This window comes from Pleuronectes platessa, chromosome 17 (assembly GCF_947347685.1).
Source record: "Pleuronectes platessa chromosome 17, fPlePla1.1, whole genome shotgun sequence".
NCBI lineage: Eukaryota > Metazoa > Chordata > Actinopteri > Pleuronectiformes > Pleuronectidae > Pleuronectes > Pleuronectes platessa.
The window spans coordinates 6,624,840-6,646,671 of record NC_070642.1 but is presented as its reverse complement, the minus strand read 5'-3'; the positions used below and the strand labels follow the sequence as shown (position 1 = coordinate 6,646,671).

General features: G+C 41.3%; 1 protein-coding gene across 6 annotated transcripts in view; it reads left to right on the top strand.

Annotated features, from left to right (window-relative positions):
* The window catches only part of LOC128460689 (kinesin-like protein KIF13B), a 35,325-nt gene that overhangs the window by 120 nt on the left and 13,373 nt on the right, over positions 1 to 21,832 (top strand). Inside the window, exons 1-29 of one of the 6 annotated variants that reach the window (XM_053445944.1) lie at positions 16 to 201; positions 322 to 417; positions 1,634 to 1,713; positions 2,839 to 2,932; positions 8,308 to 8,320; positions 8,414 to 8,474; positions 8,999 to 9,091; positions 10,181 to 10,361; positions 10,848 to 10,935; positions 11,094 to 11,228; positions 12,317 to 12,429; positions 13,426 to 13,537; positions 13,953 to 14,165; positions 14,266 to 14,376; positions 14,592 to 14,726; positions 14,868 to 14,998; positions 15,751 to 15,837; positions 16,045 to 16,235; positions 16,650 to 16,854; positions 16,960 to 17,122; positions 17,253 to 17,399; positions 17,509 to 17,658; positions 18,369 to 18,500; positions 18,957 to 19,130; positions 19,202 to 19,359; positions 20,380 to 20,512; positions 20,664 to 20,810; positions 20,899 to 20,928; positions 21,070 to 21,169. In XM_053445944.1, coding sequence (XP_053301919.1) covers positions 1,647 to 1,713; positions 2,839 to 2,932; positions 8,308 to 8,320; positions 8,414 to 8,474; positions 8,999 to 9,091; positions 10,181 to 10,361; positions 10,848 to 10,935; positions 11,094 to 11,228; positions 12,317 to 12,429; positions 13,426 to 13,537; positions 13,953 to 14,165; positions 14,266 to 14,376; positions 14,592 to 14,726; positions 14,868 to 14,998; positions 15,751 to 15,837; positions 16,045 to 16,235; positions 16,650 to 16,854; positions 16,960 to 17,122; positions 17,253 to 17,399; positions 17,509 to 17,658; positions 18,369 to 18,500; positions 18,957 to 19,130; positions 19,202 to 19,359; positions 20,380 to 20,512; positions 20,664 to 20,810; positions 20,899 to 20,928; positions 21,070 to 21,169 — 3,364 coding nt within the window. In that variant the 5' untranslated portion in view covers positions 16 to 201; positions 322 to 417; positions 1,634 to 1,646. Of the gene's footprint in view, positions 1 to 7; positions 418 to 1,633; positions 1,714 to 2,838; positions 2,933 to 8,307; positions 8,321 to 8,413; positions 8,475 to 8,998; positions 9,092 to 10,180; positions 10,362 to 10,847; positions 10,936 to 11,093; positions 11,229 to 12,316; positions 12,430 to 13,425; positions 13,538 to 13,952; positions 14,166 to 14,265; positions 14,377 to 14,591; positions 14,727 to 14,867; positions 14,999 to 15,750; positions 15,838 to 16,044; positions 16,236 to 16,649; positions 16,855 to 16,959; positions 17,123 to 17,252; positions 17,400 to 17,508; positions 17,659 to 18,368; positions 18,501 to 18,956; positions 19,131 to 19,201; positions 19,360 to 20,379; positions 20,513 to 20,663; positions 20,811 to 20,898; positions 20,929 to 21,069; positions 21,170 to 21,832 lie in introns of those variants that run through there. The other 5 variants (XM_053445947.1, XM_053445942.1, XM_053445943.1 and 2 more) reach the window with 5 other exon arrangements.

Genomic DNA, 21,832 nt, shown 5'->3' with positions numbered 1-21,832 from the left:
GTGTTTGTGTTTATGTGTGTGCGTGTGCGCGTGTGTGTGTGTGTGTAGGTGCGTGCGCGTGAACCTGAAGCTCACTTAAATCTCAAATCCCTTTAGCTGCGAGTCGACATGGGTTGACTGGTCTCTGCGGGAAGTTTCAGGAAATGCAACAGGTGGAGTCGGGAGCATGAGCCGAGCCCTGCCGTGAGGGTGTCATTTCATGTAAGGTTTAATTTGACAGCGCCGCCATGGATTCTGTAGTTCACTGTCCTGCGGTGCGTTTCATTTATGAACGGTCATTTTGAGCGTGTTTGAACGTCCTCTCCGTGTTGGGCTCTGTAGCGTCCCATGCTAGCTGCTGCTGCTTTCTGCCGCTGCTGCTGTGTGCGCACCCGAAGGAGCCTGCGGGACAGAAGCTACTGCGCGCTGCTCAACACGGTCAGTTCCCTGCTCTTACTGTATTTACACTTTATGTATGCGCGTGTGTGTGTGTGTGTGTTTCATGAGCTGCTTTTGAAGTTGCGTTTCAATAGAACTGTCATTGAATTAAGCAGCGGTCGCTCGCTCCCGGGGGGTTTATTTATAGAGACGTCGTATCTCACGCAAAGAAGTTTCAGGAGCTAAATAACTGCAGGATGCGTTCAGGTGTAATTCAGGGGAATTAGCGAAAGAACTAATCAGATCCTTGACTCGAATAAAGGAATAATAACTCTACACTTTACAAATAGAAGTATTCCATTCAAAACTTTACTTAAGTAAAAGTATGTGTCAGGAAAATGTACTTAAAGTATGGACAGTAAAAGGTCTCATGGAGCAGTAAAATGTTTTACCATTCTATCTGATGCTTTCGGGTTAATATCCCTGCTGCATTCATTCAAATGTTTAAAGATGAGCTCTTTTGAACTACTTTACATACTTAGTTCGTTTAATCTACTGCAATGCATCGTGTTCTATAAGATCCCCACCAGAAGATCATCGGATTTCTGTGAGAACCATGTTTCTCTAAAAGGTCTTGTTTTCATGAGCTCAGAAAAAGCAGCCTGATTACATAATTGTGATGAAGCACTTGCCAGCAAATGCAAGAGGCTTTTTAGTGGGACCTTGCCACCTTCCTGGCCATGTGGTAGAACTACAACATGAACTTCCACATTTTTTTGCAGAATCAAAACATCCTGGTTGAAATCAACCGGTTAGAACAACAACTATGAGACAATAATCCGATATATATGGAAGAAAACTGTATTAAAAGTGTACTAATTGAGCTTGAATACTCTACGGAGGACCTCTGGCATATGCAGGAGGACGAGAGTGAAGCCGCACCAGGTCGTGAGGATAGTGGTGCAGAGCTGCGTCGTAACAGGGACAACTGGTGGTGTCCTTGTGGAAAATATGAAAGGATGGAAACAGAAAAGGAGCTGCTCTCCTGCAGCGGATTTCCAAGTCCAGCATGTGTGACATTACACAAAGGCTTGAGCCAGATATGAACAGAGGGCTGCTGGAGACGTAGTTCAGGATTACTTGAGTAAATTAACTTAGTAACTCTCCGTTACTGTAAAAAAAACTGCATCTAATTGTACTTTAAGAGTTTGATATGAGTACATACTGTACATACTGTAACTGGTTTCACTTATGTCCATTCATTCAAATAACACAGGTCCAGTGGCATCATGGATGACAGCCTCAGTGACTCCAATGTAAAGGTCGCTGTTCGTGTGAGACCCATGAACAGGAGAGGTGAGTGTAATAATGTCCGAGGAACCATGTGTGACACCTTTTCTGTTGTGAGTCCATACGGCAACACATTCATGTGTTTTTCCATGAGTCAACCACCATGTCCACCTCTCTGACGGAACTTTATCAGCTCTGCAGTGCACCATATCTGTTTTGGTGTTTGCTCTCTCTCTGAGTTTGCGAGACCATGGCTAATTTAGTTAGTTTAGTTAGTCTTGGACAAACATGTGGCTCCATTCCTCTCTTTTACAGAGTTCCTCCTTTTTCTCTGTCAGGCTCTGAAAAGGTCTATTTTGCCCCTTCTTTTGGGAAAGTTTGGCAGGAGTGCCATGGGAGTGAAGGTGGAAAATTTAGAGGAGAAACTGACATCACATCCTGACAGTAAATGGACTGTTATGCCTACTGAGGGACATGTTAAATGCACTGTCACTGGCCTAAATAACTCTGACAACAGCTGAGCAGGACCAAGGCTTCAGCTTACAGACGTTTGTATTCCTGAACAACAGTAACATGATTCACTACCCTTTACTGTCCTTTAACATATGCAAATAGATTTACCTTTTTTTTCCAGAAAAATAAATATACCTTTCCACGATTAACCATGAACTCACAAGAATGCATGACACATATGCCTTGTCTCCAGCTCTGATTGGAAGCTCCAGTGCTGTCCTCACCTTTTAAAACCTCCCACTGCAGTTGAGGAATGAGGAAGAGGCGTGACAATGCTCTCCCTTATTGTCTGAGTAGTAAACTGGTTGTAATGTTTGCAGAGATGAGTCCTGGAAGAGTCATCATCAATAAAAGTAGTTTTTGCCTCTCCTCTTTGGCCTGTTTGCATTTCGATCACGAGCACAACTGATACACGCACATACACACATGCCACTTGTTATTCTGCAGTGAGAGTTGTGTCAGAGACGACTGAGGATATATACGACCAATGCATCTTAAACTATTTTACTATGTGCATTATTAAGCTAGAGATTGTGTTTTAACTGCACATTTCACATCTATATTTTACGCAGCTCACCTCTAAACATTATATCAATGATTGTTTGAGGTTGCTTATGTTTTCATTTCAATTCATTTCAAAATGCATTCTTTTTCTTCTTTTCTTCTGTTTAAAACCAGAAAAAGAACTTAAAACAAAATGTGTGGTGGAGATGGAGGGGAACCAGACAGTTCTGCACCCGGCCCTCACCAACATGAACAAAGGAGACCCTCGGTAAGGCGCAGGTTTTTAGATGCTACCTTAAAAAAATGTTTGTCTTCCTTTGGTGCTCAATTCATAAACCTGATGATTATATATCTGATTTGACAGAATAAAAAAAGTCAAACATTAGTAACTCAACTTTAAAGTTACATTTATTCTGTTGAGGGGCACATAGGAAACAAAACACAAAAGTTTAAAACTAAGGCTCCATCCAGGTATTGAATTTGGACTTGTCTCTGAACTTGTTGTTATTGACTTGGGACTCACTTGTTTTCACCTGGAGCTGGAATTGGGACTTGATGTTTTATGATCTGGGATTTGTTATAAATGGTAAATGGTCTGTATTTATATAGAGCTTTTTTCCATTCTTGATAACCACTCAAAGCGCTGTACAGTACAGGCTACTGCCATTCACCCACTCACACAAACATTCAAACAGTGCATCTATGGGCAGTGGAACTTGTTAGTCTTCATTTGGGACCTGACATGAGTCTTTTTGTCTTGACTTGGGTTTTAGGATTTGAATTGGGGACTTGTTGGTCTCAACTTGGTGCTGGACTCGGGATTTGATTTGGGACTTGTCTTATAGGACTTGTTGGTCTTGACTCAAGATTTACTGTTCTTCATTTAGAACTTGAATCAAGACCTGTTCGTCGTCCCCTTGGACTTTGTAACCGAGGCTTGAGACTTGTGACTTGCAAAACAATTACTTTACGCAACAATGGATTGATAAAATTAGGTATAATAATCTGCAAGAAAAAATATATAATCCTTCACAGTCTTCCTGCTTTAACAGAATCTGAACACAAACGACTTTTTATAAGAATTACTTTTCTCTGTTTTCTCCACAATTTGGAGTGGATAATTTTACTGGGCAAATCCAGCATTCCCTTTGCGTTAGGATGGCAACAGCTGGGTGTCACTACTTAGATCCAAGCTCAGTTTGCCCTTGTTCAAGTGTGCCCACATTATACAGCATGTAAAGTTCAGGAGTTCTATTGATTTATTTCCCTCAGGATTGCCGGCAGAGGAGTTTGCACAGACTCGCACTAGTTAGCACACAATTGTTTGGAAGAAGCTCTGATCTAAAGGCCCACCCCGCCCAACCTCCTTCTATTACTCCTTCCCTACATCATTCCTCTCTTTACAAAGGGTGTGACTGTTCCAGCTCAGTCCTGCTCCGTCAAGCCCTGATTAAAAGCAATAAGAACAAAAGAGAGGAGGACAGTATCAGGAGTCACATTCAGGATTCAGAAAGGAATTACTTTGTCTTTGGTTTCCTGGTACGATATCAAACCTCACATCACAGCAGTGTATCAAAAAGCAACACAATAATAGATGTTGTGGCTACAAAATGTGCATTGATTGTGTTGTATCCCTCCTTGTATGCTTGCTGTTGACAAAGCAGTCCAGACTTCCTCCTCTCCTCCTGTAGCAGTGAGTCAGAGCACTGCAGGTACATGCTCCATGGAGGCTTTCTCAGGTTACGTTCTTCAGTAAAAAGTATTTTGGCAACCCTCCACTCACTTGATGGTATGAATGAGTGTCTTTGTGGACAGACATAGGCTCGTATTTCATAGAAATCCTATGCGTCTTTTTCTTTATCAAATGTGTGAATGTATCTTTAAGTCTATTTTCTGCCCTGACACGCTTCAGCGGTATGTTTCTTCGGTGGGGCTTAGAAATGAACAGGTTTTACAGGCTTGGTGCAACACAGACAAGCACTTCCATGGGTCTAGAACAGCACAGTTTTGTGCCATCTCAACTTTGAGATAAAGTACAAAAATGTAGATATGCAGAAATTATCTTACATGATTTTATCACCTCATGACTTAATGACTGCAAACAGCCTTTCTCTGGTGTTAATCAGTAAACCCTGAACCCATTGCAGTCAAAATTCAGCAGCTATAGGCTTCTTACTATATTGGGGGGGGGGGGGGGGGGGTATGGTAGCAGAAGTGTATGAATGAACCATTAAGCAACTATTTAACAAGCATTTGAACTGGACGGTGTTTGTTTCTACTTGGTTGATTAGTTTCCCAGTAGACTTTATTCTATTATGATCAGCTGTGCTCAGAAAAGCTTTGTTTGCTGGTGGAGTCACATGCAGTGCTACACACTTTTTGCTTAAGTCAGCTCACTGCCTGACAGGTTTAACTGAATCGCTATGCTCAGCCTCAGGGGGTGTTAATATATTACTACACCCTTGGTACCTGCAAACAGGCGCATACAGCGGGGGCTGTCAGACCCTGTGGTGGAGATTAATGAAGCCTTGTTTCTGCTTTCAAAACTTGAGGGCTCCCAAACCTGTGACACAAGTTAAAAGCACATTTTCATTAATCCCAGTTTCCCACTCATGCTGAAAACATGCCTCGAATTGTTGCAGGGATGTTTATCAGGATAATGAAACTAAAATTGTGTGACTTTCTTGTCTGTGCTTGGCTCTGATAAGACCTGACTTTTTTTGATCTGTCTGTAGCGTTGCAAATGTTTTTGTTTCATATCCTTACTTGGAGAACTGGTATGTAAAGTATCTGCAATATCCACCCATGCAGAGGGGACGTGTGTTATCAAACGACTCCGATCTGTGATTGTGTTGTTTTGTCGGCCTGTTGGTCAGAGACTGCCTGACCCACCGTCCTCCTCCCTCTCTTTTAGTGACTCCTTGGAGCTGCGAGGCTCTGCCAGTTATCTCAGGAATGTCCCTGCCAGTCAAACAGAGGACAGGACTTAATGTTGTTCTTTCATGCACCAGCCAAGGCTCACATAGGGAGGCCTTGTTTCCAAATAGTCCCCTCATGTGTGTGGCCATGACTATGTTTGCAGCCTTTTTTAACCCCAAACCGATATTTCTGCCTAAGCAAAGAATCTGTGTTGTGTGCGTTTTGAGTTATGAGTGGTACTATGGTACAAATGGGGCTTCCCTGGAGACTGGGTACTAATGTTAAAAGATGATTTATTTCACCCCAAGAAACACAACTATGGTACCACAGTTTAAACACATTTTGTGGCCTAGCCCAACATGATTTTCCATTTTGTTATATTATCTTCCTTTTTAAATAATTGTGTTTACAACCTAAATTCCCAGCATGTTACAAAACATATCAACCAAGGAAATTGTAATCAGTTTTATTTTTATCTGTCTTTGTTCTCTGTGGTTTTTAGTTCAATTCTGGAGCAGCCTTTTTTCCTTCGTCATGGTTAAATGTCCTTGTTCTAGGAAAGTGTCCATCACCCTGACTCGAGTAAAACTTTCAAACAAGCAGTTCTTGTTATTGATTTAGTTGCTGCTGTGACACAGCACCTTTTTTTATATGGCAAACTGTAAGCAAAACAGAGTCATGTTTCTGGCCACGTGACAAAGGTACAGAATATGAGTGAGTACAATGTTCACTCTCCTTATATCTGAGTCGTGAGCTGATAAATACCTGACTGTGTTCAGGCACCCTCTCACCTTAAACTTAAACAGACTCCTAACTCTGTCTAATACAAATGCGTGATGTGATGGACATCACCATGGAGCTACACTGGAGCACAGAAGATGTTTGACAATTAAGTTTGACGTTTGCTTGCTGGAATGTGGTGATCTGTGAGCTGACTGATGCGTGGGATACTATTGTTGTCTGCTCTGGGATGAACCTAAAACATAGTGACAACTATGTTTTTAAAATGTTCTGGTATGAATGCAGAGATTTAGGCCTGACCTGTGACACTGGGAGACACTGAGCTTGATTTGCAGCGAACCACGAGGATAAGTCAATTGACAGATCTCAGGCTTCACTACACTCACAACTCCTTTGATTCCTTATCCTTGAAACTCTCCCTTTTTACTCCACCGACTTTGACCTGCTATTGCGTCACTTTTTTTTTGCCAGCGGTGCTGTTCCTGCTCTGGTGGCGTGGTCTGTTGTACTGTTCTTAACAAAGAGTGAACAAGTATCTGCCTGGCAACGTTGAGTCAGAGCATTGACACGTCACTCATTTTAATGAGTCACTCCTCAAGCAGAGAGACAGGCTGGAGCAAATTCAGATAAGCATGGACGATTTTAAGACAATGGGACCCCTAAAACAAACAAACACACACGAACACACATAAAATAACTAAGTGCTGCAAATAGATGCACTGTATGAAGGTGTGTGTGAATGGGTGAATGTAGAACTGTGCTGTAAAGCGCTTTGAGTGGTCATCAAGACTAGAAAAGCACTTTATAAATACAAAGCCATTTACCATTTACATAATGCATTCTCCAGCCCCTTACCCTTATCACGCCTAAATGCCCAACACACTAACCTTCTAACCCTAAGCCTAAAAGGAAGTCTTAACCCTCAAACCAGCCTTTAAAAAAGTGAGGACCAGGCAAAGTGTCCTAAATTTCCCAAATTTTCCTCACTCTCTAAGGTCTATTCTCAAAATGGTCCTCACAAATACATTATATAATATAATAAATATAAGTGTAAACAAACACACACACTGTTTTGTTTTTTTCATTTTAACATTGATCCCTCAGAGGTGAATATCTCTTCACAGCCGTAATATATATAAATATGCAGAGTGAACAACGGATCAACCAGTTTTTCTTCTCTCATTTTGCTTCCTTTATTCAATTAAAAGAGAATGCCTTGAGGTAGAAAACTAAAATGAATAAAATAACGTATTTCCTAAGAAAGCATTAATTTTTGTTTTGAGAAATAGCTTTTATTCGGGTGGTTTGTGGATTTTTGGGGCAGACTTGCCAGAACATTTGAACCAAGGCGTCACCTTGAAGTCTGGCAAATTACAATGGACATTTTAGAATTTCCCTAAACTTGAAAAAACAATTTTTGCAGATAAATAGACAGAATTCTTTAACATGCTACGGCACATCATATCAGAGCCTTGTAACCCACTAAATTTAGCTTGTGACCCCACCTGGAAAAAAAACGACTGACTGACTGGTAAGAGTCTTGTGACTAAAAGGTCAGTGATTCAAGGCTCCCCGGACTGGCTGAGAAAATGTCACTGTGAAAATAAAGAAATAGAATACTCTCCAGCTGTGAATGTGTGATTCTGAATGAAAGTGAAGTGAGAGGTCTGCTGAATCACGACTCTATGATAATTTATCACATTCAGCAAAATTCCCTTTGCTTAGGTCAGAGTCTTGTTTCTCAGCTGGACCACAGTGCTGGTATTGTTAGTGTTGCCTCTGTTGCCATGTGACAAATATTTTCATGTTGTTATTATCTTGGCACGTTCCAAGCTCGCTATGTTTCCTCTGGTGTGTGAGTCCACATGGCTCCGATAGAGTCACAGTCAAATTATAAACCGCTTAGTTTGTTTACAAATTCATTTTTATTGTAGCACAAGTTATTTACTGTGATATTTTATTTTTTCTCTCTTCTGTCCCCAGGAATCAGCCAAAGGTAAGTGATTTAATTTTGAACAACATTAAATATTGTGCTGATTTGATGCCCTCTATTACTGATAATTGTGTATTTTTTTTTTGTTGTCCTCAGGCTTTTGCCTATGATTACTGCTTCTGGTCCATGGATGAATCTCAAAAGGACAAGTTTGAAGGTCCGTTACATTTCCACAGTGACACAGAGTTTCATACTCTCCTTGATTTGTTGCTCTGTTTTTAGCTCATGTGTAACTTCACTTGCTCAGTGACTCATTCCTCCATCTTATCTCCTGACAGAGCGTTTCCTGATATTCAGAACTATTTATGGAGTGTAAGAAAGGGACTGGATGGAGAGTTACAAGCCATTTAGCTTTTGATTAGTTCTGTGGGCCTGAAGACTGTAATGGTCTCGAACAAAACAATTGTCAGGGGGTTTCTGAACAGTAATATTTCAGCAGCCACAGTCAGATGGATTTAACGTGAATAAAATTCCCACCATGTCTATTCTGAGATTAGAGTCTTCTATTGAAAAATAGGAGACCAGTAAATCCCACACTTATCTCCCCAGAAAAGTGCTTTTTTTGTTTCTTACTGTCTTTCTGCAGTCTACTCGTGCTTTTTTACCAAAAATATAAATAAAGATTTCTGGCTTTCCTTTGTTTTGAGGTATTAAAGTGATAGTTTTCTGATTTATGGTCAGGTCAGGATGTGGTATTCCAGTGCCTTGGAGAGAGCCTGCTGGACAACGCCTTCTTGGGCTACAATGCCTGCATCTTTGCCTATGGACAGACAGGTAAATGTGCAAACATCTCAGAACTAGGGTACAAGACCTATGATAGTGTCACTGTTTCTGTTACACCTACAGAATAACATTGCACCTAGTGAGCCTTAGTGTCATTTCATTTTTCAAATTACAGTGGTAATTTCCCAGTTTTGCACTGTTGCCTATCGGCAAGAAGGTACTTGATAGCATCACAGCTTGACCGAGGTGTTCCTGTGTTGAGTTTGTACGTTCTCCCCGTGTTTGCTTGGGTTTCATCCAGGGACTTCCTCCCACAGTCCAAAGAAATGTGGATTGGGGTTAAGTTGATTGGAGATTTTAAATCATCTTTAGCAAGCGCAAATGTTTTTCTCTATAGCAGTTTTTAGACAGGTCCTGATGAGGATCTCTGGAGACTTGTGTCCAGACCTTCTCAGCATTTTGTCTTTCACCCTTGCACAACGCAGAGGGAGGTTCTCTGCTCAGATATGTTTACAACAGCAACAAATCCTCTGCAGGATTCAGATCAGATTCAAGATCTCTGATATACTTTCTCGAGAAATGAACATTTTTATTTTTTGCAAAATCCTGCTAACAGACAAACAAAAAGTGTAATAAGTATTGCGGTATAGTTTCATTAATAGGACCAAAAGAGGTATGAGACACATCATTGTTTGATGTTTGAATGATTTACTGTAATCATCCACACTGTTGTTCACCTGGAAGAGTCAAGAGTCCTCTCTTCACATTTCCAGACACATTTTTTGTCTCAACAAGCCATTTAATTAGCTTTTTATTCAAGGGTGTCTCACTTTGCACCACATCTGAATTTTTGCCTCTCAGACACTGTTAATTTATTCTTATCACATTTTCAGGAAAGCTGAAGAAGTATTGTGTTGTTTATTTATAGTCATACAGATTTTTCTCTGCTGGAATCACTAACAGTACTCCCCAGAATATATTAATTTACTCTTAGCCTGTTTTATCTTTGCACTTGCTTCTATGCAGCAAATCCCTGAAACCTGTCAGGTTCCCACAGACAACCCATGTTGATTTGCTTACACAGTTTCATTCATTGTAGACATTTGGAGTTATATGCAGTAACTGTTTGTGTATCTCCAGGCTCTGGGAAGTCGTACACCATGATGGGCTCGGCGGAGCAGCCTGGTCTGATCCCTCGGCTCTGCAGCTCCCTGTTCAGCAGGACTGTGCAGGAGGCCCGAGAGGGAGAAAGCTTCACTGTGGAGGTCTCATACATGGAGATTTACAACGAGAAGGTCAGGGACCTGCTCGACCCCAAAGGGTGAGAAACATGTTTTTTTTGTACAGCTGACATTAAAATGGGGAGACGCTAAAATATTGAATTTGCCTGACCCGACATATATAATCTGTGAGCCCTGCTGTGGCTCTGTTTTGAGATCAGCAGGTCCTCCTGGTCCTCCTCATTTATTTTTCAACTTGTCTAATACAAAAACAACTTTGTTTGACCTTCTTGTCAGTTGAGTCCTCCCATGAATTAGTGCAAACAGTTTTTTAGTTAAAATACTCACTCTATTCACTGTATTTATTTCAGTTTGGAGCAAAGTTCTCGGTTCATATATGTGGGTGATTAGATGACAGTATATCTATCTTCTGGTTGTAGTGTTTTTAATTTGTCTTCTTAGTTAGTATATTTTGGTCTGTTGTATAACGGCTGCTTAAAAAAAAATAGTGTATTATTTGATTTTTAAACACATTTCAATTGATCATTTGTGTTACATACGTGTTTTCCGTCTTCCTCTTTCTGTAGAAGTCGACAAGCGCTGAGAGTAAGAGAGCACAAAGTTTTAGGGCCTTACGTTGACGGCCTGTCCCGGCTGGCTGTGGCCTGCTACAAGGTACTGCAGGATTTTCTGGGAAAACACTTTATGAACTCTATCTAATTTCTGTTTTCTCTCGCTTTCAATACATTTGGTTGCTTACGGAGAAAAATGTTATTTCATAATCGTGGATACGGATTAGACATGTTTGTTTGTGTTGTCTCCGTCTCTGACAGGACGTTGAGTCCCTGATGTCAGAGGGAAATAAATCTCGCACAGTGGCGGCCACAAACATGAACGAAGAGAGCAGCAGATCACACGGCGTGTTCAACATCATCCTCACACACACACTCATGGACATGCACTCTGGAGTAAGACACACACACACACACACACTTTGACACCACATGGTCATAACCATCCTTACACAATAATTTTTTACTTGTAAAAAAAATAATGATTAATCACTAAAGACAAACACTCAAATAGATGCATGAAAGACACATTTTATTTATATTTTTGGAGGGTACTCTACAACAGCAGCTCAGATGTCATTGATCTGGAGAAGATTCTCCTACGAAAACTGATTTTTTTCACACTCAATATAAAATGAAAGCAAAGACAAGACATAGACAATGTATACTACAATATGAGGTAACCAAGGCTTGTATGATTCTTTATCTATAATAGTTTAATATAATAGGAACAAAGAATTGTAGAAAGTTAAAAAGCTGCTACAAGAGGACTGAGAAACAAACTCCAACGCTGACAAAGAACCAATGGCTGAATAAACTGTTAATGGCCAAAGATACAGTGTACATATTCTGAGAAGAAGTACAGCTGGACAAAAAAAGGATGATCTAAAAGACCCCAAACTTTCACCAGCGTAACAGAGCTACAAATGAGTCCACAGAATGGCATGAATGACAGTAACTGGTGATATTTACAGTTATGTTGCGAATCATTCAGACGAGTAGAGATTTAGGTTTTACATTAAATATTCACTGTCAAGCATTAATTTGATTTAAAACTGTGATAACATTTCCATCACAGTTTCCCAGAGCCCGTGTTGATGTCTTCAAAGTGATTATTTTGTCTGAGTGTCCAAACCACACGTATATTTACTTTCCACTGATATAAAAGAGAGGAAAGAAGCAAATGTTCACATCCGAGATGCTGAAAACAAATCATGTTTTAGTAGTTTACATAATGGATAGCTTCTAAATGTTTATGCTGTTTGGGTTCAACTTGATATCATCTTATATTGTCTCAGTCATTTAGTGTTATGAATTATACTTTTAAGTATGATGAGCAGCATTTTGCCATTATGTCGCAGCTTGGCTCCATCAATTTCAAAGACAGAATTGGTAACAGTGGATCTTAGGGACTGAGGGATTTTAGAAGTAAATTTGAATGAGTCGATGACATTTGTTTGCCTGCGTGTTTCTGTTTTTGCTAGACGACTGGCGAGAAAGTGAGCAAGCTGAGTCTGGTGGATCTGGCAGGCAGCGAGCGGGCAGCGAAGACTGGAGCGGCAGGGGAACGACTGAAAGAAGGAAGCAACATCAATAAGTACGACAACCAATAATTCTCTGGGTTTGATTACTGGATAGAATCATGTCTGTGTTCCTTAGAAATTTTGATTGATTTTGAATCAATGGTTTTACAATACTCCCTGTTTTGGGTCTTTCTGGAACGTTGTTGATCTCAGGTTATGTCCACACTGCTACGTTTTTATTTAAAAAACAGCCTTTTCAAACTAAAACACTCTCTGTTTAGACAGGCTGACTTTAATCCGCATCTTTAACACGACTGAAATCTCAGACCACGTGACCACTCATGTACACTGGTCACAGGAAGGCATGTGTGTCCTTCTGGACATGGTAATTGTTGCAGATTGCTCGTAACAGCTTGTCTCCTACACATGTAAACAGTTGTGTTATAGTAAATTGCTGAATTTAATTGCACAACAGCAGTTAGTAAAGACAACAGGATCGGCGACACTTTTTAATTGAATATCCATGTTGTGTTCCACACTGGTAGCTGAGCCTAATGCTAGTTATTTTCTTCTGGAAGGGGTCATGTGATAGGAGCCTGACTATGTCTGGCTAAGCCTGGCTATGTCGTGACTGAAAAGACCCAATCAGCAAGCAGTTGTGAGTGTCTATGTCATCGTTTCCAAACACCTCTGTTTCTGCCCAGCCAGACTAAACATAGCCCTGATATTTTCAAACTAAAACAGGTCCAGCAGCGTTTCCAAACTGCTACGTTTCAGCGGCTCTAAAACTCCTGAATAGTGCAGAAGTAAATCCGTAGCAGAGTTGATGCATCTCGCCCCAAAAACGTAGTAATATGGATGTAGCATCCATGGCTTGGTAGGAGACTGTGTACCGCACTTTTAACTGTATCAACATAAAGAGTATTTCACATGTTTGCACTGCAGTCTTTCAGGCCAATATTGCCTTGATGTATTAGAGTCTCTGACCCTTCTCTGTTTTCTTCTGTGCCCATTACCCTTCTCTGCCTCCCCCCTTTAACCCCCTCCCCTCACTGCGTCTCCTTCTCCAGGTCTCTCAGCACTCTAGGGTTAGTTATCTCTGCCTTGGCTGACCAGGGAGCAGGGAAGAACAGGAGCAAGTTTGTTCCCTACAGAGACTCTGTGCTCACCTGGCTGCTCAAGGTACACAGAGAAAATGACAGACCTTGTTAATATGGATTCCACCATAGGAGAATGTTTTCTCAATGCCTTTTTAATACACAACAGGGTAGTCTACAATATGTTTTTCTTTTAATCTGATGTGCTTCTTTGTTATTTTGTCTTTTAAACTTTAAGTGGAATAAGGTTCCTTTGCCTCTTTGTTTTCGTCTTTAATTTCCAGCTCCAGATGGAATGATTATAATATTTATATGTTGTTTATAAAACCTTGATCTCCTCAAAACTCACGTGCTCATAAATCATAAGCCTTTTACATATGAATAATTGTATTTCCAAACCAAACTGGTGGGCTTTATTGTGTCAATCCAAAAGGTCACAAAAGTTTATTTTGTAATTTTTCATAATTGTCCCTGAGGTTATGGGTTATTTCTGAATGCAGGACAGCCTGGGAGGGAACAGCCGCACAGCCATGGTCGCCACCATCAGCCCATCAGCGGACAATTACGATGAGACGCTGTCTACCCTGCGGTACGCGGACAGGGCAAAGAGCATCATCAACCACGCTGTGGTCAACGAAGACCCCAACGCCAGGATCATCCGAGAGCTGCGCGAGGAAGTGGAGAAACTGAGGGAGCAGCTCACAGAGGCTGAGGTGCAGATAGATTCTCCTTTGTTCAGCCTGTACAAGTAGTGTGATTATTGAATACTGTGAAAAATACAGCGAGGTATGCAACTCTTTCTTTCCCTCTCAGTCTATGAAGGCTCCAGAGCTGAAGGAACGACTGGAGGAATCAGAGAAACTGATCCAGGAAATGACAGTGACATGGGAGCAGAAACTCAGGAAGACTGAGGCTGTTGCACAGGTAACACACTTACACACACACACACACACACACACACACACACACACACACACACACTTTCTCTCTTGTCCTTTCTTTCTTGTGAATTTCTGTTACTCAAACAAGTCCAGCAGATGCATTAATCAAGCTGAATAGATTAACAGCGACAGAATACAATAATTACCAATTGAAGTAATCAGTTCATGTATTAAATATTGAGCATGTGTTTTCTTTAGGAGCGTCAGAAGCAGCTGGAGAGTCTGGGAATTTCTCTGCAGTCTTCTGGAATCAGATTGGTAGATGACAAGTGTTTCCTTGTCAACCTTAATGCTGACCCTGCTCTCAACGAGCTTCTGGTCTACTACCTGAAGGTACACACAGACACACACGCACACAGAGACAGTGCGGTTGTCTTTACTGGGCCTTTTTTTAAGAGGCTGACTGACGTAGACAGATACATTGTTTGAAAACACACCGGTGGTCTGACAGTCCTCTCTGTGTCTCATGTCCAGGATCACACTTGCGTGGGCTCAGCCAACTCCCAGGACATCCAGTTGTGTGGGATGGCCATCCAAAGTGAGCACTGCGTGATCGACATCACTGAAAACAACAGCGTGGTGCTCACTCCTCACCGCAGCGCTCGGTAAGTGGATGATATATAAGTCCTCTTTGGTTCATGGTCATAGAGGCTGTGATGTCGGGGGGAAAAAGTTAAAGTTGTTCACAAGATTGTTCATCAATCAATTAATTAATTATTGACAATGGGTCAGAAATTACTATGTAAAATATGGAAGTGGTTTCTGATAGTGACCAACACATGCTTTTTCTCATTTATCTCTGTCTAAAGGACATTTAAATAAGTTTGGTTTATTCATTTCAGTGTCCAAGACAACTTAAAACAAATAAATCTATATATATATATAAATGTATACTTACAATCTTATACACATTCTATGCATGAATATAGTAGCAAGAAGAAAAATCTTATATAAACCTGCCCCTTTCATATATTAATATAACATATGCGTATATATGAGGTTCTGAACGTGAACAGCCATCCTCACATTGATTTAGTCTGAAATGTTGAGAATTGTTTTTTTAAACCAGGAATTATGTGATTGAACTAAAAAGAAAAACATAATCTGAGCATCCATGGTCACTTCAGTGGAAACATTTTGAATGAAAATGTAGATTTAAATTTCAGTCATTATTAAGTAACAGCAACACACACATACAAACCTGATGTTAAGTAGAGTAAGGATTGCAAAAATAATGTGTGTATGTACATATTTAATAGTGGACCTCAAATAAGCTAACTGTCAGTTGAGTGTATTTTGTTATCATCTGAAACAGTGTGTTGCATGATGTGTTATGCTTGTTGTTTCCTCTTGGTAGAACATGTGTAAATGGTGCTGTAGTCACCAGTCCAGTGCAGCTGCATCATGGTTACAGAATTCTATGGGGAAATAACCATTTCTTCAGGTGTGTATCAGCTGCACAGTGTTGATTTTGATTTCATGTAGCGATTGATTTTTCATAAACATGTATTTGCATGTTACATAACAAACTCTTCATTGTGCCTCTTTCTGTTTTTCACTGTATGGTTCTTCCTATTTCTCTCACTCGCTCTTCCCTCACCTGCATCGATATGCAACCACCGCATATTCGTCGATCCACAAACACACACAGGATCAACTTGCCCAGGCATATGGTTCATGCAGGGGTTGAGGATGAGGAGGACGGTGCTGGGATGAAGGCATGTTTGGGCACCGACCGGGTAGAGTTGGAATTCGGTTCGTCCAGCGACATGTCGAGCGAACGGAGCTTCAGTTATGAGTTGGCCCAGACCGAGGTCATGATGAAAGGCATGGGCAGCAACGGTGAGTCTGACTGAGCAGGGAACAAGGTACATACTTGATCAATTTAGGTTCTAGTAAAGTCAACAATATGGTATGAATAATAACTGCTATACATGTTTAGATTTGGTTTGGTTGTTCTAGTTAATGGATGTGGAAGTCAGTAAACTATGGAGCCCCTCTGGTGATAATGGGGGGAAATAATTGGATAAAAACACATGGAACGATTTAATAGCTCTTGACCACAAGTTATTGCATTCCCACGAATTATTATCTTTTGTTCCCATGTGTTATTATTTCCTGTCTTGTCAACTTGCTGCAAATCATAGATGCCATTTTCTGTTTGATAAGAATAGAAACTTCTTTACACTCAATCCGCCTGTTTTCCCTCTCTCCATCCTTCCATCAACTGGCGGCTCCTCCTCCTTCCTTCCTCAGACCCCCTACAGTCAGTATTGCAGACACTGGAGAGGCAGCATGAGGAGGAGAAGCGTTGCGCCCTGGAGCGTCAGAGGCAGATGTATGAGCAGGAGCTGGAGCAGCTCCGCCAGAGACTGGACGCATCAGGTCTCCCGGTCAGTGCTGGTGCTGCTGTAACATCGCCCGGCTACCAAAAACGCTTGCGGCGCTGGAGTGAGGACAGGTGAGACTGGACTGGACAGATTCCACTGAACAGTATAGTGCTTGAAGTGAAGAAGTATCCAGATACATTGTAAATCCTGCCTGGTTGTGTCTGATTGTGGTGCAGGGAGGCGATGATGACTCGCACCCTGCGGCGCCTGAGGGAGCAGATAGTTCGGGCCAACCTGCTGGCTCAGGAGGCCGGCTTGATCGCAGAGGAACTCAACAAGAGAACAGAGTACCTGGTCACTCTTCAGATACCTGCCTCGAACCTGGATGCCAACAGAAAGGTAGAGTGGCGCCTGAAAATAAAGAGAAGAAGAATAAAAAGACATCGTCTGACACACAGGAGGTGATGATGTGTTTGAGGCCCACATGAATCTACACATGCATTTCCCCCCTCCCTCTCTGTCTTCATAGCGTGACGTGGTGCTGAGCGAGCCGGCCATCCAGGTCCGTCGTAAAGGTAAAGGGAAGCAGATCTGGGCTCTGGAGAAGATGGAGAACAGGCTGGTGGACATGAGGGAGCTTTACCAGGAGTGGAAGGACTTTGATGAAGACAACGCTGTGAGTGAAGAGCGACAGATTACTACTTCCAAAGGACCCTGGAGTCAAACATGAGGTTTATTCACCAATCTCACACCATCCTGACTTCTCTTCTTTGACTCCGATGCAGGTGATGCGGTCCTATTTCAAACGTGCTGACCCGTTCTTCGATGAGCAGGAGAACCACAGTCTGATCGGTGTGGCCAATGTCTTCCTGGCCTGCCTGTTCTACGACGTCAAGCTGCAGTATGCAGTGCCCATCATCAACCAGAAGGGAGAGGTAGGACCTGACTGTAAACATGGATAGTCTGCTGTTAAACATGGTTTATTTCAGAAGTTTGTATTGTATAATACTCCCTGAAACCTGTTATGTCCATTCACTTAAATACACCTGTTCTTTTGAATCACGAATGGCTACTGGTACTCATTTTTATTGAACACTAGAAACTGTTTTGAAGATAGCCGAATTCCTTTGTAGCTGCACTAGTTTATATTTTATAGTGACGAACCCACAGAAAATAATCACTCCTCTTAATTCAGGAAATTGTTTGGGCTTTCTATGTTTTCCCTCAGCCTTGTTTTCAACGATAGCTTTTTTCAGTGAAAAAACTGTAATAAACCTATTGTGCACAAACCAGCAACTGTACAAATTTAATTATTAAAGTTAGCCAGTTAGGGAGAAAAGGTGAAAATGCTAATCGAGCTATCCAGGTACGTAAGAGGAAATCAATAATTTTCTGACATAATACTGAAATAAATGTTTTCATGAAGTCTTTTTTTGATAACTTAAATAGTGTGTCCTAAAGTATGACGATGTCATGAGTCTGCCTCTATAGGTAATATAGACCTCTGGGACCACAAGATAAATGAATGTAGAGACACCACTTAACAAAAAAAAAGGATAAAGTTAAGAAAGATGTGCTGAGTTCTTGCCAAGGGAAGAAAGAGAAATGAGACTCCCGCAATGTGTTGTTTTTCTGTGTGTATCAGGTGGCAGGTCGGCTGCATGTGGATTTGTGGCGGGGGACAGAGGGTTCTGAGGAGGAGAGTCCAGGTCAGCCTGACGCTCAGGAGCTCCACAACACAGACGGAGATCAAACAGAGCGTAAACTGGAATGTGTGGTGAGAACACGTAGCTTCATTAACTGCTCGGATTATCCTGACGTCAAAGATGGAAGTCAAATCCAGGAAGACATTTGATGAAGTATATATTTCTTCTTATGGACATATAAATCTTAAGCTTACACTTAGTATAAGTGAGGATAACTTCAGTTTAAGGTGTTGCCAGTGGTAAAATAGTCTCTGATTAATAATGGATCTGGCAGAGAGGCAGAATGTTGTCTGCTCTGTATCTTGTCTTCCTCCAGTTCACTGCTCTGTGAAACGTTTAATTAACTCTGAGTCGACCCAGCGTGGTTATCTATTGCTTCTGTTGTCTCATGATGAAATGAAATAAAAACAAAGTCATTCGTCTTTGCCTCGAATTCTTTCATATAGACCTAAAGACCAATGAACTAATTTCTTGAGAGAGCAAACAAAAAGGTTTTAACAGTTCTTTCCTTCTTCTCTTTCTCTCAGGTGAAAATCCTCCAGGCCACTGGTCTTCCTCGCCACCTGTCCAACTTTGTCTTCTGCCAGTACCACTTCTGGGGGCAGGAGGAGCCCGTGTTCATCGCTCCAGAGGTGGCGCCATCCAGCTCATCATCAGCCTTTAGAGACCCTCAGTGCACTGTGGTCTTTGACAGTGCCAAGGTAAACACTTTGGTGGTAAAAAACAATCAAAGTGATGATAGAACAGAAGATATAAATTCCTGTCTTTGCAGGAGTTGTCTGTGTCAGTATCAGATGACCTTGTGGAGTTTCTGGCTGAGGGAGCTGTGGCCATTGAAGTGTACGGCCACAAACAGGCCAACCACCGCAGAAACCTGGCTCTGTGGGACCTCGGAGTTATTCAAGCTAAGACCAGATCCCTCAGAGAGAGGTAGCATATCACAAAAGCTCATAAAACTGCCCAAATTTTCACTTACACTCAAAGATTCACTAATTACATCTGGGTGGTATAAGGTCAGACTCATTGGATATCAGTCTGGGGAAAAAAATTATGTAGACTAAAACAGCACTGGTTGGTTAAGGAATGCAACCACAGGGCAGATGTTTCCAGTTTACGGTATACTGTACTCTTCAAAGTTTTCTAAACAGTTGCAGCATAAAATTAGCAATGGTAGTTTCCCTCATCTTTCATAACTAGGAATAGTGTCAGCTAGAATGGCACTCATTAGAGCCCAATATTCCCCTGAAATCCAATCAAGCTGCACAGATTTCACACACATAGATATCAGTTCCCTCAATATGCCATATTTTTCTCATTAAGATGCATGAATTATTTCTCGAGAAAAGTGTGAACATGTCAAAAACTGCACTATAATCTCACAATGGTACAGAAAGTAGAAACAAATTCCTGGATCTGCCCCATGACCCAGATATGCACATACATTGAATAAGTTCTTCCCTGGCCCATACCACATCCTTCCACCAAGTTTTGTGGTAATTCGTACTGTCGTTTTTAGATAATCTTCCTAATTAACAAACAGACAAACAAAAACAGAGGAAAACATTAGCCCCTTGGCGGAGGTACTGCCATGGTCAGCTTTAACGATGAATACGTTTATTTACACTGTATGACTTTGCTTCATCATTTAGTGGCAGCAGCCATCACAGGAAATGAAGCGGAGATATGTCTGCTGGACTCTTGGTGTGTTACTGGTCATGATTAGTGTCTTAATCCATATAAGAGCATCCCAGTTAGTTTTACTTTAGATGAGTTCAGTCATGCATTATCTTTCAACATGGTGAAAGTATTAAGGGTAAAATTGTCCAAAAACATCAAAGCATGCTGAGTGAAATACCTTAATATGTGTCACAACATAATGAATGAAGGTATTAGTTAGTGCTCCGTTTGGCTCAATTGTGATGGTGTAGTGTTTCCTCGTCCTACCTGCAGATGGAGTGAGGTGACCCGTCGACTGGAGATGTGGGTGCAGCTGATGGAGCTGAATGAGGCTGGACAGTTCACAGCTGTGGAGGTTCTTCCTGCCAAAGACGTACGCACTGGAGGAATCTTCCAGCTTAAACAGGTTAAAATACTTTTTCATTTATAACTATTTGGATATGTGTTTCATGTATTCATTATCTTTATTATTATAATCATCGTACTGATTATTTGAGCTTGAGAATGAATTTAAACTGAGTATTAAATGTAACGTAAATGTAAATCTGTACCTCCAGGGTCAGTCCCGTCGAGTTCAGGTGGAGGTGCGCTCGGTGTCTGACTCGGGCACCATGCCCCTCATCACTGCCTCCATCCTCTCTGTGTCCATCGGAAACGTCCAGGTCCGACAGGCACATGTCTCCAGAGGCAGCGAATCCCAATGGGTGAGGAGGGAACGTTGATAGTAGCCATTAAATTACAAGTTTTTAGATGGTCACTCTTGAACAGTTTCTCTTTCTGTTTACATTTCAGGCTGGTGATGAAGACATGGACAGTTACCAAGTAAGTAGATGATCATTAAAAAATCTGCATAATGGGCTGATAAAATGTGTTTCTCTTGTGTGATCAGTGAAATAACAAATTCTGGTTCAGCTGAACTGAATGTGTGTCTCTGCCTGTGTGTCTCTGTGTGTGTGTTCATAGGAGGTGGACCTGGAGAGGATGAGGGAGCAGTGGCTGTTCACACTCACTCAGAGGCAGGAGTACTTGGACCAGCATCTGCAGAAGGTCGTCTCCAAACCAGGTGAAGCTGCAAAACACATTCAGCCTGAAAACAAATGAGAATTTGTGAACACAGCTCTGATGTGGACACAAAAATAACAGCAGCAACATTTCCAGTCATTTATTTATCTACTCTGTAATCCCCTTTTTTTATGGTAACATGTCATTTCCTGCCAACGAACAGTGTGATTCAGCTCTGAAAGATTGACTCAGACTTAATTTTACGTTCTCATTTTCCTTTGTGAAAATGTATTTGTCAGTGTATAATTCTGAAGTACAAGTGTTGCCTTTGCTGATTCTTTTCTCACAACCAACTGACAGTGATCTAGAGCTCGGCAGCGAATCAAAATAATTTTTTTGATTATCAGCTATAATATACCATAAGCATCCAATAAAGACTTACCACAAGCTACAAGACAGTGTAACAATGTTATGTGCTCCGGTAGAAGCCACAGCTCGACATTATATCAACAGCATTTTAAGAAAAACTTGTTGGATTTGCGATGTCACAGAGAAGTTCTGCACTAACCACAACCCTCAGGTGTAAGAGCAATGTCTCTGATTTGTGGAACTAATCCTTTAACATGGAATTGTATATCACAGTTTCGGAAATCATGTCGGCTTCGATTGGATCGTACAGAGTAACATTATCTTGACCACCCAGTGATCATGCTTACGTTTTTTA